Source organism: Pelobates fuscus, chromosome 13 (genome assembly GCF_036172605.1).
Source record: "Pelobates fuscus isolate aPelFus1 chromosome 13, aPelFus1.pri, whole genome shotgun sequence".
Lineage (NCBI taxonomy): Eukaryota > Metazoa > Chordata > Amphibia > Anura > Pelobatidae > Pelobates > Pelobates fuscus.
Genome location: NC_086329.1, coordinates 10,244,856 through 10,260,535, shown reverse-complemented (window position 1 = coordinate 10,260,535; position 15,680 = coordinate 10,244,856). Strand labels below are relative to the sequence as shown.

At 43.2% G+C, this 15,680-nt stretch overlaps 1 protein-coding gene across 1 annotated transcript; it reads left to right on the top strand.

Moving 5' to 3' along the window:
• Positions 1-1,818: 1,818 nt before the first annotated feature.
• On the top strand, positions 1,819-8,623 carry LOC134583525 (potassium channel subfamily K member 16-like). Its single transcript, XM_063440461.1, has 5 exons — positions 1,819-2,156; positions 4,715-4,835; positions 6,057-6,223; positions 6,822-6,996; positions 7,408-8,623. The coding sequence occupies exons 1-5, from the start codon at positions 1,959-1,961 to the stop codon at positions 7,701-7,703; spliced, it is 957 nt and encodes a 318-aa protein (XP_063296531.1). The 5' UTR covers positions 1,819-1,958; the 3' UTR covers positions 7,704-8,623.
• Positions 8,624-15,680: the final 7,057 nt, after the last annotated feature.

The following is a 15,680-nucleotide window of genomic DNA, read 5'->3' as shown; positions in this document are numbered from 1 at the left end:
GTGTCTGAAGGCAGGAGCCGCCTTGTCAGCCGTGTGTACCAATGCTAAGTGCTGGTCTTCCCTTCATCGCTTGCGCACGTGGCGCCCGCCATCTTGGGCCTAGCGGTCTGACCCCCCAGCTTCGGCCGCGGCATCCCGATCAAGGCCTTAGGGTGAGGACCGGGATCACCCCCCCGGTCCATGGGGGGGGGAATGGGGCCAGGCCCGCTCGGATTTGTGCCCTAGGTTGGGTGCTGTATGGCAGGATAGTGGGGCAGCGGCCGTCCACCCCACTCACCGCCGGAGAAGGCCTCAGGTAAGTTAACGAGAATTTCCCCTCCAGGGGACTGTAGCTCGGTGAGCCAGCCTCTCCCTGGATCCAGCGGTCCCTCAGCTTTATGCTTCGTAGCTGTCGTCTGTTTTTCATTTTAAGGCACATTTTCTAGTCTTTTTTAGTGTGGTGTTGCAGGAGCTCTGCTTGCCTGTGACCGGCCAGCTCGGCGGTCCGGCCCCACCCCCGAAGTGGCATCATTTTAACTATGGTTTCCTAGCATACAATATGGCTGTATCAGGTTCACATTGTCTAACAATTCTACTAAATAATTCTCGCTATATACCGTAATCACAATTCATGAAAGAGTGGAGGGATTGCATTGCAGGAGAAACTGTGGCAATCAGGTAGTCTGACATAAAGTCAGTCTGGAGGTTTTTACAACACAACTTAAACATGTACTTAAAAACCAGAGTAATCTGAATGTACCTTTCCTGGTTACTTTGTTGTTATTATTCTATACCAGGCGATCGCCATAGAGGTAGGGAGGCTACCAGATACATGTAGGGTGGCCAACGAATAACTTTTAGGGAGGCCACCAGATATATGTAGGGAGGCTGCCAGATACATGAAGGGCGGTCACAAAATACCTTTTAAGGAGGCTGCCAGATACATGAAGGGCGGTCACAAAATACCTTTTAAGGAGGCTGCCAGATACATGAAGGGCGGTCACAAAATACCTTTTAAGGAGGCTGCCAGATACATGTATAGAGGCTACCAGATACATGTAGTGAGGCCACTTGGGACTATAGGGAGGATACCAGATATGTAGTAGTGAGGCCTCTAGCTACATGAATGGAGGCGATGAGGAACATTAGCCGATAAATGGCTTGATTAACCTCACAGTATACCAGATTGGTTTCTATACTCTATTCTATAATATATTGTGTGGCAGGATCCTGTGAATTACCCACACAGCTGCTCTGTGACACACGAGGCAAACAGTGAGGCAAGGACAGATAATTTGCATCGGAACCAATGACACTTTGTTACCTCCTGATTTCCTGCCCAATGTAAAACGGCATGCAAAACTGCACAGACATGTACACAGATCAGTACCAGGCAACCTGCATCTTGGCACTGCAGAATGAAATGTGAAATTGGGGAAAATGTAACGTGATATTTCAATCCAAACACTGAAACAGATGTACAGCTACCTGTCTCGCTAGCCTTTAGATAATAGGCATTGTTAACAAACAGGTAGTGTCACGGTGCCTCAAATCTAAATGATATGATGTTATGAGACTAGATATAATAAACGATTGAGCCAGATTTGCATTCATTGATATCTCCAGCATTGGGCTCCTCTGTTTGCTGTCCCAATGTCTTGTTATATTAAACCTTTTGCTGAGTGTAGTTTTTTTTTTTTTTTTCTTTTACGGTAAACAAACACTGCACTGTATAAACATTATGTAACAATGTACAGTGCTCCAATTAACTTGCAGGGCTATTTAAACTGTCAAAGTACAAAGTTTGAGAGACACTCTGTCCCACCCTGCCTGGTTTAATCGAGTGATCTTCCAAGTCAGACAGACCAACCCCACAGAAAGAAAGTTTCCGGCTCCCAAGCACTCCCAAGACATTTGTGTTCTATTCACAAAGAGAGAGTGTGTTTAAGAAGACTGTAAAGCAAGCTATTGCTAACAATATGGCGTGTATGGATATACTAAAGAGTGTCCTTCTGGCTGTGATATTTGTCATATATCTGGTGTTTGGGGCATTTGTTTTCCAAAGACTGGAGAAGGAAGCAGAAGATACTGCAAAGTCCAACACATATCTACACAGACTGGATTTCCTGAAAAACTACACGTGTCTAACCCATGACGCCTTGGATCAACTAGTTAACGTAAGAAAAAAGGCAAAAAAAACCCATTGTATTTCTGAGTGTGAGTGAGCCTAAAATCTGATTAGAATTATTGTTGGGATCTGTCATTGTTTAAAAGATAAAGTGAGAGATTTATCAAGGTAAATACAGAAGCTAGTCTTGGGCAAAGTGCTACATAAGCAGCAATCACCATGGAAACCAATAAAATGTATCTTAACATTTAGCACGTTGCATCTGGAATGGTACTTTGTATTAAGGATAGCACATACTTAGCCTAGATAAATCTCCGGCAATATAAGTAATAAGTAAAGCAGAGATAATGTACATAATGTTCAATATGCAAAATATATTAGAAACCTTTACAAATACTAAGACATTGAGAGAGATTGACTAAGCATCTGTTTTTGGCTACTTTATAGAAACCGGACATTTGTTTTTGCTTAGCTCGGATGGCATTGTGACCTTGTTGCTAATTTTATCTGAGAAACATAAAATACATATTTTTATGGCTGCACTGGCTAAACTTAAAGGAACACTCCAACTACCATAACCACTACAGTTTGCTGTAGTGTTTATGGTGCAAGGTGTGTCCTAGAGCCCTCCCAGAATAAGTAGTCAAACCATTTAAGAATGGTTTAACTACTTACCTTGGTCTTACTTGGTGCCCACTACTGACTCCCCTGCCACTAACCTAAGCTGCCACTCAACTGACACTCAGAAAAGAAATGTGGCCCTTCACAGCACAACTCTTTCAGGTGCTTCTGGCAGTGGGGGAGGTGATGTCAGACGCCCAGTGGGACACAGGTAACTTGTTAAGTCTTTCTTAAAAGGTTTTATTATATAATTCGTGAGGGTCCCAGGGCACCCCTGGGAGCATAATTACTAAAGTGAGCTGTAGTAGTTATGGTTCTTGAGTGTTCTTTTAAGGTTGCGACAGCTCTCTAAGCTAGTTGAGTTAGTACATATCTATTTTTGATAACAATAGTGATAAATGTAACAATGTGGTAGACCATTTTAATTGAGTTTAATAATAGGTTTTGGGGAGCTAGTGGTTAGAAATCACCCTAAGCAGAGGGAAGAGGGGGCTGAACAGCTTTGGTTATCTGCTGGATGGGGGATTATTTTATAAGGAGTAGGGGAATGGCATCCAGGGATATCCCTGGTTCATTGATCATTGGGGCTTGGGACCTACTTAGGAACTATTGTTATTATATTTCCCTCTCAGAAATCAGTGGGTGGAAGAAGGGGTAGGGGTCCTTCACCTGGTATTAAGTCTTTAGAAAATGGTATTGAAGGAAAGGAATGTCACTGGTCTCTAAAGGGACACTGTAGGCACTGTAACTGCTTTATCTTGTTGAAGTGGCTATAGTGTCTGAAAGTCCCCTGGCACTGTACCTCTATTCAGCGTAAACACGTTTTCATGTTTTAATGCTAAAACAGACTTCCCAGCAGCCCAGCCTCTTTGTGCCATTTGGGATAATGAGGGCTAATAAGTTGGCTCTGGACTTATAAGGCACATCAGCTCCTCAAATATTCAGAGTTTTTCCAGCTTGTCTCACAGGAACAACAGGGAATTCCAGGTCCAAAGTGGAAAAAAAAAAGCTTTTTTTTTTCTGTACACATAGTACATATAGAATAGATAAAATCATTTTAAAACACAATGCGTTTCAACCCACAGCTGGGTCTTCCTCAGGTGCAAGCATGTTCAAGTATTCAAAAACTCTGAATATTTGAGGAGCTGATGCGCCTTATAAGTCCAGAGCCAACTTATAATAGGCTCTAAAACTTGTGAGTGTGCTGACCTTGTATAGACCAATTATAAATATTCGTACAGGCTATACTATGTATTATTTTATTTCCTGTTTTATATAGGAAACAGTGCAACTCTTAAACAAATACCCTTTGCCAAGTATTGTAAGGTAAAAGGTATGTTTGAGCTGAACACCTTTTTCTTGGTTTAGTCTATTGCGTTTCAAGTGTATCTTTGTGACTGTACACTTTGGTGTTATTGTAGCAGCACTATTATTAGCGCCATCTATTCCTTCTTTTTTCTGTTTCCATAGTGCTTACAGTACCCCTTTAATAAGTCCAACAAAAAGATCCATTGCACTGTTAAATACAGGCAAGAGGATCTTCAGGAAAGGAACATCTAACAGTGCACTATTGTAAAGTAAAATCAATATATACCGAACAGTACTACACTATTATTGGTTTCTCTTTTATATGAAAGTTAAAGTTTAAACCAGATTTCAAATATTCATTAATTCTGCCTGTGTTTATTTTCTGTGATGTATCAGATTAATGTCATAAATGGTTCCTATTTTTGCTTTGCACCAAATACAATGTACTCTGTTTAGATCAACTAAAGTTTTTATTTATCAACTTTCATTCCATGTAAATAAGCTTGTTGCTCGACCCACGGACATGTATCTATTTGTAAGGGGAAAAAATGACTGTGTAAGGAACACCATCTGGTATTATCTCTTACTATAAACAAGATGAAATGATATTATCCTGTTTGGATATCGGTACACGCCAGTTCAATGTTTGCCTTAATAAATATTTATTTTTATGACCAGGTTATTGGAGATGCAGTTAAACAAGGGATAAACCCATTGGCCAATTCAACCGAAAACAGTCAAACGAACTGGGATTTCAGCAGTTCATTTTTCCTGTCTGGGACCGTGGTAACAACGATAGGTAGGTAACTAAATTTGGGGTAATCTGCACAGATAGGTGAAAGTTGCACACTATGGCCCGCACTACAATTTGGTTTTGGTAACTGGTAGGGAACATTTCCTGACATTCTGATTGTCCTCAAAGATCATAATTCCAATTTCAACAATCTTTTTTTCCACATTTTGTGGTGACTAAGTCATAAACGTTAGCATCTTAAAAATAGACCTGCATAAACAAAGGGACTTAACTCCTAAACGGCAGTGAACTGAGCAGGGAGACAGCAGGCACATGATATTTCTAGGTTTTTGATGGTCGCATGAAAGTGTTTATTGATCTTTTAGTAAGAGGGTTCTGATTGAGGAAACATGCATTTTTAAAGCGGTACTGACAGTCAGACAGATTTATTTTTCCCTATTCCATTAGTTCTTTGGGAAGTGACAGACGCACTCTGCTACAGCACACCTGCCTTCTCTCTCACCTAAATGCCTGTTTGCCAGCACTCATCCTCAGAGCCCACTTTAGCCCCTCACAGACTTCCAGTCTGGGACTCCCTGAGTGGCAGCACAGCGAACTTGGGCTGAAAGTTATGAATGTGTTGCTCAAAATCAGACGTTTTTCAGCGAGAAGCCTCTAGATTGGTCATTTCCCCGGCACTGACTGGCAATCTATGCTGGGGAAAAGGGGAAAAGCTTATATTTTAGATATATCCACAATGTAAAAATGCATAATAAAATGCATAGGTTTTCATTTGGGGTATATAGTGTTAAACATTTTTCCATTGGCGCTTTTCTGCAATATATTGTACAGGACCCATCTTCATTAATCTGATAATGGTTAGAGTGATGTTGAAAATTATCAGAATGCTGGGATTGTGATAACTCCAGTAATGTTAATGGCTCATTGGCAGCAGTTAACATTGTGATCCGTATTGACATTGTGACAGCAATTTCGCTATTTTTATTGGCCAAGCTTGGCAGTAAAGCATGTTTATTTAGGGCAATGTGTTCAGACGTCACACGGCCTCTTAATGTTGTCATACAATGGCTAACTATTTCTCTTATTGCTACAGAATCACTCAGACTCGGCGAGGTAGTGGCAACGCTACACTAAGGCCCGCAGTGCAGATGAACTCACTGTGTATATTGCAGATTTGTTACAAACATTATTTTCTTAAATGGTTACGCCAATCACAAAACAGTAACATATTAATTGTAATACATTCACTGTCTTCACATTTTGTAGGATATGGCACGATAGCCCCCCGAACGGCAGGTGGCCAGATCTTCTGCGTGTTTTATGCCTTGTTTGGGATTCCATTAAATGTAATTGTTCTAAGTCAAGTTGGTCAAAATCTGTCCACGTGGTGCAAAAAGTTGGGAAAATGCTTATTTAGCAGAGGAGTGAAAAAGGTAAGGGAGCTAAACTTTTTTTTAAATTTTTTTTTTTACCATTTATTGGAATAATTTATGTTACCTTAAATGGAAGTATCATTAAAAATAGTTTTCTAGGTGGTTAAAATTATTTACTGTATGTAAGTAAGGGGTTAATTTACTAGAGCCTGACATTTTATTCCTTATAAGGAAACGCGAATGGCATTGATTGTTTTCTTCTGTGTTTTAGCTTGTATGGTGACACATTCTCTTTATTGCACTTTTAATTATGTTATAAAATAATAAAGTATTTTTTTTTTATTGTGTGGCAGACTCTATATTCTGTGTATTATCCCAGTGCAACTCAAAAATGTATAATACTTGCTGATCAAACTAATTTTATCTCCTAAACCTTACCTGAATAAATGGAACTATCTAGTGTTTTAGTGTATTGTTTTTGTGTGGGCTGGCTATATAAGTGCTGTAGCTGTGTGTGGTAGATGTGTGTATTGCAGCTCTGCGTGGGTAGCTGCATGTGATGTGTATGTGTGTGGTTAGTTGCGAGTGATTCTGTTTTCTTTCTTTTTTCTGTATCTCAAACTATTTGTATAATGATGTGTATTTCTTTCTTCTCCAGAAAACGGCAAAAATTCTGACAATAATATTTTTTCTGGTGATTGGAAGTATTGTCTTTATAACGATACCTCCTTTAATTTTTTCATTTACCGAAGGCTGGAGTTACCAGGAAGGCATTTACTACGCGTTTATTTCACTCAGTACGATTGGCTTTGGTGACTATGTAGTTGGTTATGGTATGTATCTGTCTCTTTAACGTTGCTAATGGTAAGATCAAAGTCACATTATTAGAGCCGACTCACCTTACCATTCCTTTCAAACCAGGCACAATGTTCAGTCACTTTAACCCTGTATATATGTTTGTTGGCCACTTTGGTTTCTAATTTCAGATGACACAGAAATATCCAACAGGCAATTGTCATATAGAAAGAGTATACAAGATTGAAATCCCAAAGGGTATATCAACTGTCCCTAATTAGGATGGAAAGAATTTTGGGCCCAAATCCCTCTGTCCCTATGCAGCCACCTTAGGTCACCAAATGGTTAAACCAGCTATGAGATAGGGACTCTATCATGAGAAATCACACATTACATTTTATATAAAGACATCAATATCTTTTTTAATTTAATTTTTTTATTTTTTTTAGAGTCAGATAGCCACCGCATGTTTCCATTCTTTCGTGTGTTGGTGTGCTTTTGGATAATGTTCGGATTGGCATGGCTTTCACTTCTCATTAATTTATTGACTTCATTGTTTGAGGATACAGAAAAGAAGATAGTAAAAAATTTGCACAAAAAGGTAAAACAGCACAGAGCGCATGAAGAGACCCACTTGGAACCAGTCCACACAGATCCGGAGGACGCCAAGGTCTTGATAATGGATAAAGGAAAGAGTTCCAGCAGGAGATCGAATATGAGTGACAATGACACCAGTGAGGTGTAGAGCTTAAACAAATATCTCTATTCTTTATCTGAACTCCACACAAAATACAATTCACAGGAAGTTTTATTTTAACAACTGTAACATTTCCTGCATTGTATCTCGTTACCTGTACATCATTGTTGATGAATCTCACCTTGGGAGAGGAAAGGATTGAAGAATGGTATCAGAGTCAGTATGTCTGTAGGAACAATCTAGGTGATCTGGGTTTTCACTAAACAGTGAATTATGATTTACAAAAATATATATCTGAAAAATTAAAGTGGACCTGCCACTTGCGGGGTGTCTGCATGTGACATGTTAGGTAGATAATGGTGCCGGGGGTGGAGTGAGGACCATGTTTGGGGATATACTCACCTGAAGTTCTCCTTTTTAGTGTTACCATAGATTTCTACTGAACATCACGTAAAAAGGTGCTAGAACATATAGATTTTATTTAAAAAATCAATTATGGTCTTTCCCCCAACCTTTCATTCAATTCTTTGTCATAGACCTCTATGCTGATGAACTCAGTGACAGGACAGCAGAAAACCTAGGTGGGCTTTCTTGCTCTCGGACTCGGCTATTCCCCCTGAAAATCTTTGTCTTTGTTACTGGTAGAATATAGGAATGGAGTGACTGATGTTACTCAGCTCAGTGCTCTTATACCGGCAGTAACACCAGTGTGTTGATGTCATGAAGTATCGCTCTTCTGCCGTTCTGTTTGCTTGTGCGATGTTGTTGAGTGACTTTGCACATGTGTGCTTTGTTAGAGGCATTGCGCCGCTTGCATTTGCCAATTGCGTTCCACCTACAGCTTTGTCGTTTATTATTTTGGCTCCATGCTCTATTGCCTGCTCCTATTGACTGCCACGATTGGAAATATAGGGTAAGTAGTTATTAATACTAATTGTTTTTTTGTATATTGTGTATATATATCCCTGGCCCCCCTTAGATTACTCTGAAACTTACCAATTTTTTTTCTGTGTTGGTCTTGTTGTGGTGGGTTCTACCTGTCTCTGTCTCTGTGGCTGAAATAATCAATTTTGATGATCTCAGCCAATCCAATGCTTTCCCACAGAAAAGCATTGAGGAGCTATTGCGCATGCACAGCAAAATGCCACTGTGCGCCAATCAACATCTCCTCATGGAGATGTATTGAATCAATGCACCTCTATGGGGAGTGTTCATAGATGCTGAACTTAGTTGCTGCACACTATGCAGCACTGACCCATGAAGCAGCTCTAGTGGCCGTCTGAGTGACGGCCATTAGAAGTGTTACTATACTGTAATCTAAACATTGTGTTTGCATTGAAAAGCCTGCAGGAACAGGCTATAGACACCAGAACCACTTCATTAAGCTGCATGCTATACATTAAGCTGTAGTGGTTCTGGTGAGTACAGTCAGTACTACATTTAAGGTCAAAACATTACTTTGTGCGAGATGATGAAATAAAACTGCATTATGTTTAAATCCAGTGAGTGCCTTTGGATGTGCTGTATCTAGGGGAATCGCTGGCCCTGGTCCAGTTAAGCACTCTGTGGTTCCTTGGATGAGTCCTTTTATTTTATTTTGGAAATATACTATAAACTAAGTGACAGAGCGGCTGTAGCATTAACCAGGCAGAGGATATTGTTCCAGGCTTACTAATGATACTGCTGTATCTGGACCTACACCTCAAATAGCAACTATATATATCGTTTCATACTGAGTCATTGTACCTATAGACTGCTTACACCATCACCACTTCAAATCAGCGCTCGGAGGGACTCTTTAAATACACAATTTATTACTATAATAAGTTGTTTATTTAAAGCAGATTTTATTAGTCATGACAGGTTCACTTTCCCCCCCAAAATCCTAAATTACCAATATTTACCAAATGTAGGCTTAATTTGATACATTTGGAAAATAGTTTCCCATTCATTGGAATGTAATATTTAGTGAGTACGCCCTTTATGTGTGTCTAGGTCACCGTGATAGGTTACCATTACCCGTAACGGTCTGACACCGGTTCACGGGCGCTCTGCTTTGTGACAGTGACAAGTTTCGGCACGGATATGAAGAAATATATACATTCTGCCTTTTTAGATGGTTTTATGGAATTTTAGAATATATTATCCCGTTTGTAATATATAGCAATAATGCCTATTCAGTCCTATGGCTTTTGTTTACACGTTACGTTTTGTAGCTTTTGTAGCTAATTTATTAGTAGGTCTGTTTTTATATGTGTGATTTTTACATACTACTCGACTAGTGCTATGATACGCTGGCTTGAATTGTACAGTCTTTATTTCGTCCACAGCCATATATCTTAACATAAAAATAATAAAATCAGAAAGCATTACTTGTGTGTAAAAAATCATTACCATATCAACTGCAATAATATATTATATGGTATAATAGTAACAAGGAGCTCGGGAGACATTAAAATAAACAGCAAGACTGGTGGTCAAATGGTTTATAAATGTCTTCGGAGATATTTGTATATATATATATTTTTTTGTTAATCTTTGTTTTTTTATTGTGGCATAGATTGAACATGAAATACAGTGGTACAACCATGACATAAACAGGATGAGTCATACTAAGACAACATGCATACAGCGCCTGGCGTCCGCATGGAGGCAGGATATACATAACATTAATATTCAGTCAAGGTCACAAAGGGACTCAAATAAAACAAAATATATGCCTGGGGTTACAATCAACGCTAGACTATAGTAGATTCATTGGTATATAAAGACAAAATATATGCCTGGAGGAACAATCTAGACTAAGCAAAAGGCAATTATCTGGCATAGTATAGGTGCTTCATTACAGGCCATGTGTACAAGATTATTGTACCACTGGATCCACACAATGTTATGTGGCAGCACAGAATAGAACAAAATTATTGGCCCTGAAGGTTCTGGCCTCTACTCGACGACTTTCACACTGTTCCACTTACCTTGAGCCAGAATCCTGAAGTCTACGATGCAGGCAGCTACTGGGGCTGCTGACAAGCCCAAGATCAAGAGTTTTATGGCCCCCAAGGTGGGTAACCCTCGGCAACACTCTGATTGGCTGGAGATCGTGAGACACTTCAGTCTGCAGCTCACACCCAGCGGAGCTGCAGACTGAAGGCTGGCTCTCCCCCAGGGGAGACCGAGTGGAGGGGCATCGCACCCGGTGGCATAAAGGGCAAGCCGCCGGGCCCCCTCATGTGTCGGGTCCTCAGTCATAGACTGAGAACCCAACAGTTTAGTCTGCCCTAGGGTGATTTAGGTGGCCGTGAGGCCCCTGACTGTGCGAGGCCCGTCTCTGAACGCCAAGCACTGTGTCTCTTTTCTTGCTATAATTGTTAAAAATGTGCATTATTAACGCTATGCCACACAATTGTTTAACTATGCCTTTTGAATTGCTTTCTATAGCTGTTGTGGCTCTGCAAGTGGATGCAGGTTAACATGTAGTAGGCTTTCGGGTAGGCAAATAAGTGAGTCAGATTTCTGGCTAGCAGGGAGCTTGGGTTGTTAAGTTACGAGTCAGCCAATGCCCTGTGTCTGTGGCAGGATAAATAGTTAAGCGGTGTTGTGTGACACGGTCTGAGCAAGACAACCCCCAGCCCCAAGCCATCATGAAGGCTTGCACCCTGAGATCACGAACTTGGGAGCTTGATGGGGAGTTCAGGTTCTTCCCCTTTAGAGGGGTGGCAGAGCCTCGATGCCTGCAGCAATGGCTCTTTTGCGCCGGTGGTCAATGCATCGCGATATAACCCCTGTTAATCGTCAGCCCAGGAAGGCCATGGGTGGGAAACTGAAGTGCTGGTGTGGAGGAAGTGTCCAGGGGGGGCCCCGCTCACCTCCTTTCTCTCCTCTTTCCACTCTCTCTCCAACCGGAACTGGTGTCATCTCAAGATGAGCAGATAGTTTGGCCCAGAAGGATCCTCGTAAGCTCTTGTACACAAGGTTGCTGCACGTCTTCCATCTTAACGTAAACCGTAATGCCCAAGGCTATTGCTGGTGCAGGTGCTTGGGTTGAGCAGAGGTTAGTGAGGCTCACCAGTGGGGACCGGGATAACCCCCACCGGACAAAGGGGGAGGGGGGAACAGCTATATATTCGTCTCACTGCAATGATCAGAGGGCTGAGAGAGCGGCCGTCTTTCCTCAGCTCAAACTCGAGTAGGCCGCAAGCCCCGGTCCGGGTGATCCAGTGCTGAAACAGGCTTGTGTAAGGTATCCCCAGATGCACCGATGGAGGCATAGCAGGGTAAGTACTAACTGAGGTCAGAGAATGTGCATGTAGCCCACTGCTAGACCCATTTTTTCCGGTACCAGTGTGAGTGTACTGTACGGTTGATAGTGTTAGGGTTGTGTAGGAGCTCAAGGTTAGTGTGAGTGTAGGGTAGGAAAAAACATAATAATAATACCATAATTACAGGGCCGGTGCAAGGATTTTTGCTACTCTAGGCAAAAAAAAAAATTGCCCCTCCATTTGCTTCACCCACTCATGCAGACTGACATACACTGACCCATGCAGACTGACGTACATGCACTGACCCACGCAGACTGACACACACGCACTGACACACACAGACTGACGCACACACTGACCCATGCAGACTGACGTACACACAGTGGTGTATCCTGGTTTTGTGCTGCCCTAGGCAGGACAAAACTCAGGCGCCCCCCCTCCCCCCGCGCCACCCCCACCCAACCTTTCCCCCCGCCCCGCATTCTAAATACACACACACACATTCACTGACATATACGCATACACTAGTGTAACGGATCCACTGGCACCCCGACTGGGTACCTCCGTTGAAAGATGCTCCTAGCGCTTCCAGAGGACTCCAAGCACTCCACCAGACACCATAAGCACCGCAGGCTGCAGCTATCTCCCTTCAGAACGAAGCAGGAACAAGCTCTTACAAGAGCTCAGTGATTATAGCAAGGGAATATGCCTAGCATAGCAATCCCTTGTAGCAGATTCCCCCAATAAGAGACAGGACTCAAATTGAGGGTAAAAATAGAACTCTCTGGCTGCTAGCTTGCAGCCCTTTTTATTAGGTGCTCCCATGAAGGGGAGGGACACACACAGTAACGTACATTAACCAATCACACAATAGTTACATCCCACACATAGCCCTCCCCTCTAGCTGTAAACTAATTATCTGTACACACAGGAAAATACAATTATCCTAGGTAGGGAAAATACAGTTTTTACACAACATTCATAACTCCCAAAATATACATCACATTCGCATAAAAATACATATACACAATCAATCCATTCGGGGGAACAACATACTCAAAAATCATACGAATTGGACCAGGGGTTCAAAAGTTAGTACAAATGTGCATTTGACCTTCTGGAAGCATGGTTTTTAGAAGCTCAAACTAGTTCCCCAGAATCCTCTATCCTGGAGACAATGGAGAAGCTGATTTAATTATATCCAGGGACAAACACAGCCTCCATTAAGCACATGTTACCAGCAACCACCAAAAGACATAAAAATACATAACTCCTGTTATACTAAACAGAACCCCCACATTCAACCCATCCCCAGATGGCTTGGATCTGAGCGCTCAACATATCCAAACAGCGTTTAGATGCCACAAACACAGTTCAAACGCCATGGGGTTTAAGTTTCGTATGGGCTGATGAGAGGGCCCATAATCCTGGGGCAGCCCAATAACCCACAGTATGCCCAAATACCGTGCATAAAGGGCCAAATCGCCCAGGGGCCGTAGTCACAGGGTAAGAGGCGGGCAAGCAGCCCCCTCCAAACCACAGTGGCGAAGTGGCTTTCGCTACATATCTTCCCATTCGGGGGTAGACTAACCAGGTACCTGACCTTCTGCCGGTCAGTACCTAGATTAGTCGGGCAGCCCACCCATAAAACAAAATTAGCAGAGTAGCCCACCCACAAAACAAATTTAGCAGTGTAGCCCCCCCACAATAAAGAATTCACAGAATAGCCACCCAACAATAAGTCATACTGGCCTGTAGGTCCCAAGTTGTGGGGTGAAACTGTGGCACCCTCGGCCTTGCTGGGCAAATGGCTGTGAGTACTTGGGGGCCAGATGCCCGATGTGCTCTGCTCCGGGGTCAGAGCTGGGGTAGTCTCAGGGTAAGGAAAAAAGGAAGGACAGAGGCCAGCGGCGCTCTGCCCAGTTGCCAGCTCTTCCGCTGAGGCAGCCTGTAGAAAGTCAGGCTCAGGGGAAGGAAACAAGGGAGGACAGAGGCCAGCGGCGCTCTGCCCAGTTGCCAGCTCTTCTGCTGGGGGGTCAGGGAACAAAGAAGTTGACTGGGGAGGAGAAATATCACTTACCTCCCCCTGGTACTCCGGCTGCTGCTGGTGGGGGAGGTCGATGCTCTTCACTTTCTGTAACTCCAGCTCTAGTTGGGGATCTGGGCCAGTTGCCCAGCATCCCTGTAGGGCCGGTGGAGAGATCTCGGTCCCATCTCCACCTGCCTGCAGGGGGTCCTCCCAGGACCAGTCTATGAGGTCCTCTACCTCGGGTACCTCTGGTTGCTGTTGGGGAGGGAGACCGGTTGTCTCTTCCTCCAATAACACATTCTGCCGCTGGGGAGTGAGACCGACTGTCTCCCCTCCCTGTAAAACATACTGCCGCTGGGGATCTGGGCCGGGTGCCCAGCATCCCTGTAGGGCCGGTAGAGAGACCTCGGTCCCATCTCCACCAGCCACCTCGGTTTCTTCCTCGTCCCACTCTACCTGTGGCTGGAGTTTCTCCCAACGTGCCCACTGGCCTTCCCTCAACGCCCTGTGTTGTAGGTTCCAGGTCACCATGTCCCACCCGAACCGCACGTATTTCTCCTCTGGATTGGGTCCGTAAAACTTCAGGCGCAACCCTACCATCGTGCCAAACTCTAGTACGGAGTAGCTATACGCCATGCTTGCTGTAGCCACTGCTGGTTCCATTATGTTGCTGAAGATAGGGACGCTGCACAACTCCACACGTTACCGGTGTCTCTGAGCTGCTTCTCCTCGCACTAGGACGCCATCCCACCGCTTGCCACCAATGTAACGGATCCACTGGCACCCCGACTGGGTACCTCCGTTGAAAGATGCTCCTAGCGCTTCCAGAGGACTCCAAGCACTCCACCAGACACCATAAGCACCGCAGGCTGCAGCTATCTCCCTTCAGAACGAAGCAGGAACAAGCTCTTACAAGAGCTCAGTGATTATAGCAAGGGAATATGCCTAGCATAGCAATCCCTTGTAGCAGATTCCCCCAATAAGAGACAGGACTCAAGTTGAGGGTAAAAATAGAACTCTCTGGCTGCTAGCTTGCAGCCCTTTTTATTAGGTGCTCCCATGAAGGGGAGGGACACACACAGTAACGTACATTAACCAATCACACAATAGTTACATCCCACACATAGCCCTCCCCTCTAGCTGTAATCTAATTATCTGTACACACAGGAAAATACAATTATCCTAGGTAGGGAAAATACAGTTTTTACACAACATTCATAACTCCCAAAATATACATCACATTCGCATAAAAATACATATACACAATCAATCCATTCGGGGGAACAACATACTCAAAAATCATACGAATTGGACCAGGGGTTCAAAAGTTAGTACAAATGTGCATTTGACCTTCTGGAAGCATGGTTTTTAGAAGCTCAAACTAGTTCCCCAGAATCCTCTATCCTGGAGACAATGGAGAAGCTGATTTAATTATATCCAGGGACAAACACAGCCTCCATTAAGCACATGTTACCAGCAACCACCAAAAGACATAAAAATACATAACTCCTGTTATACTAAACAGAACCCCCACATTCAACCCATCCCCAGATGGCTTGGATCTGAGCGCTCAACATATCCAAACAGCGTTTAGATGCCACAAACACAGTTCAAACGCCATGGGGTTTAAGTTTCGTATGGGCTGATGAGAGGGCCCATAATCCTGGGGCAGCCCAATAACCCACAGTATGCCCAAATACCGTGCATAAAGGGCCAAATCGCCCAGGGGCCGTAGTC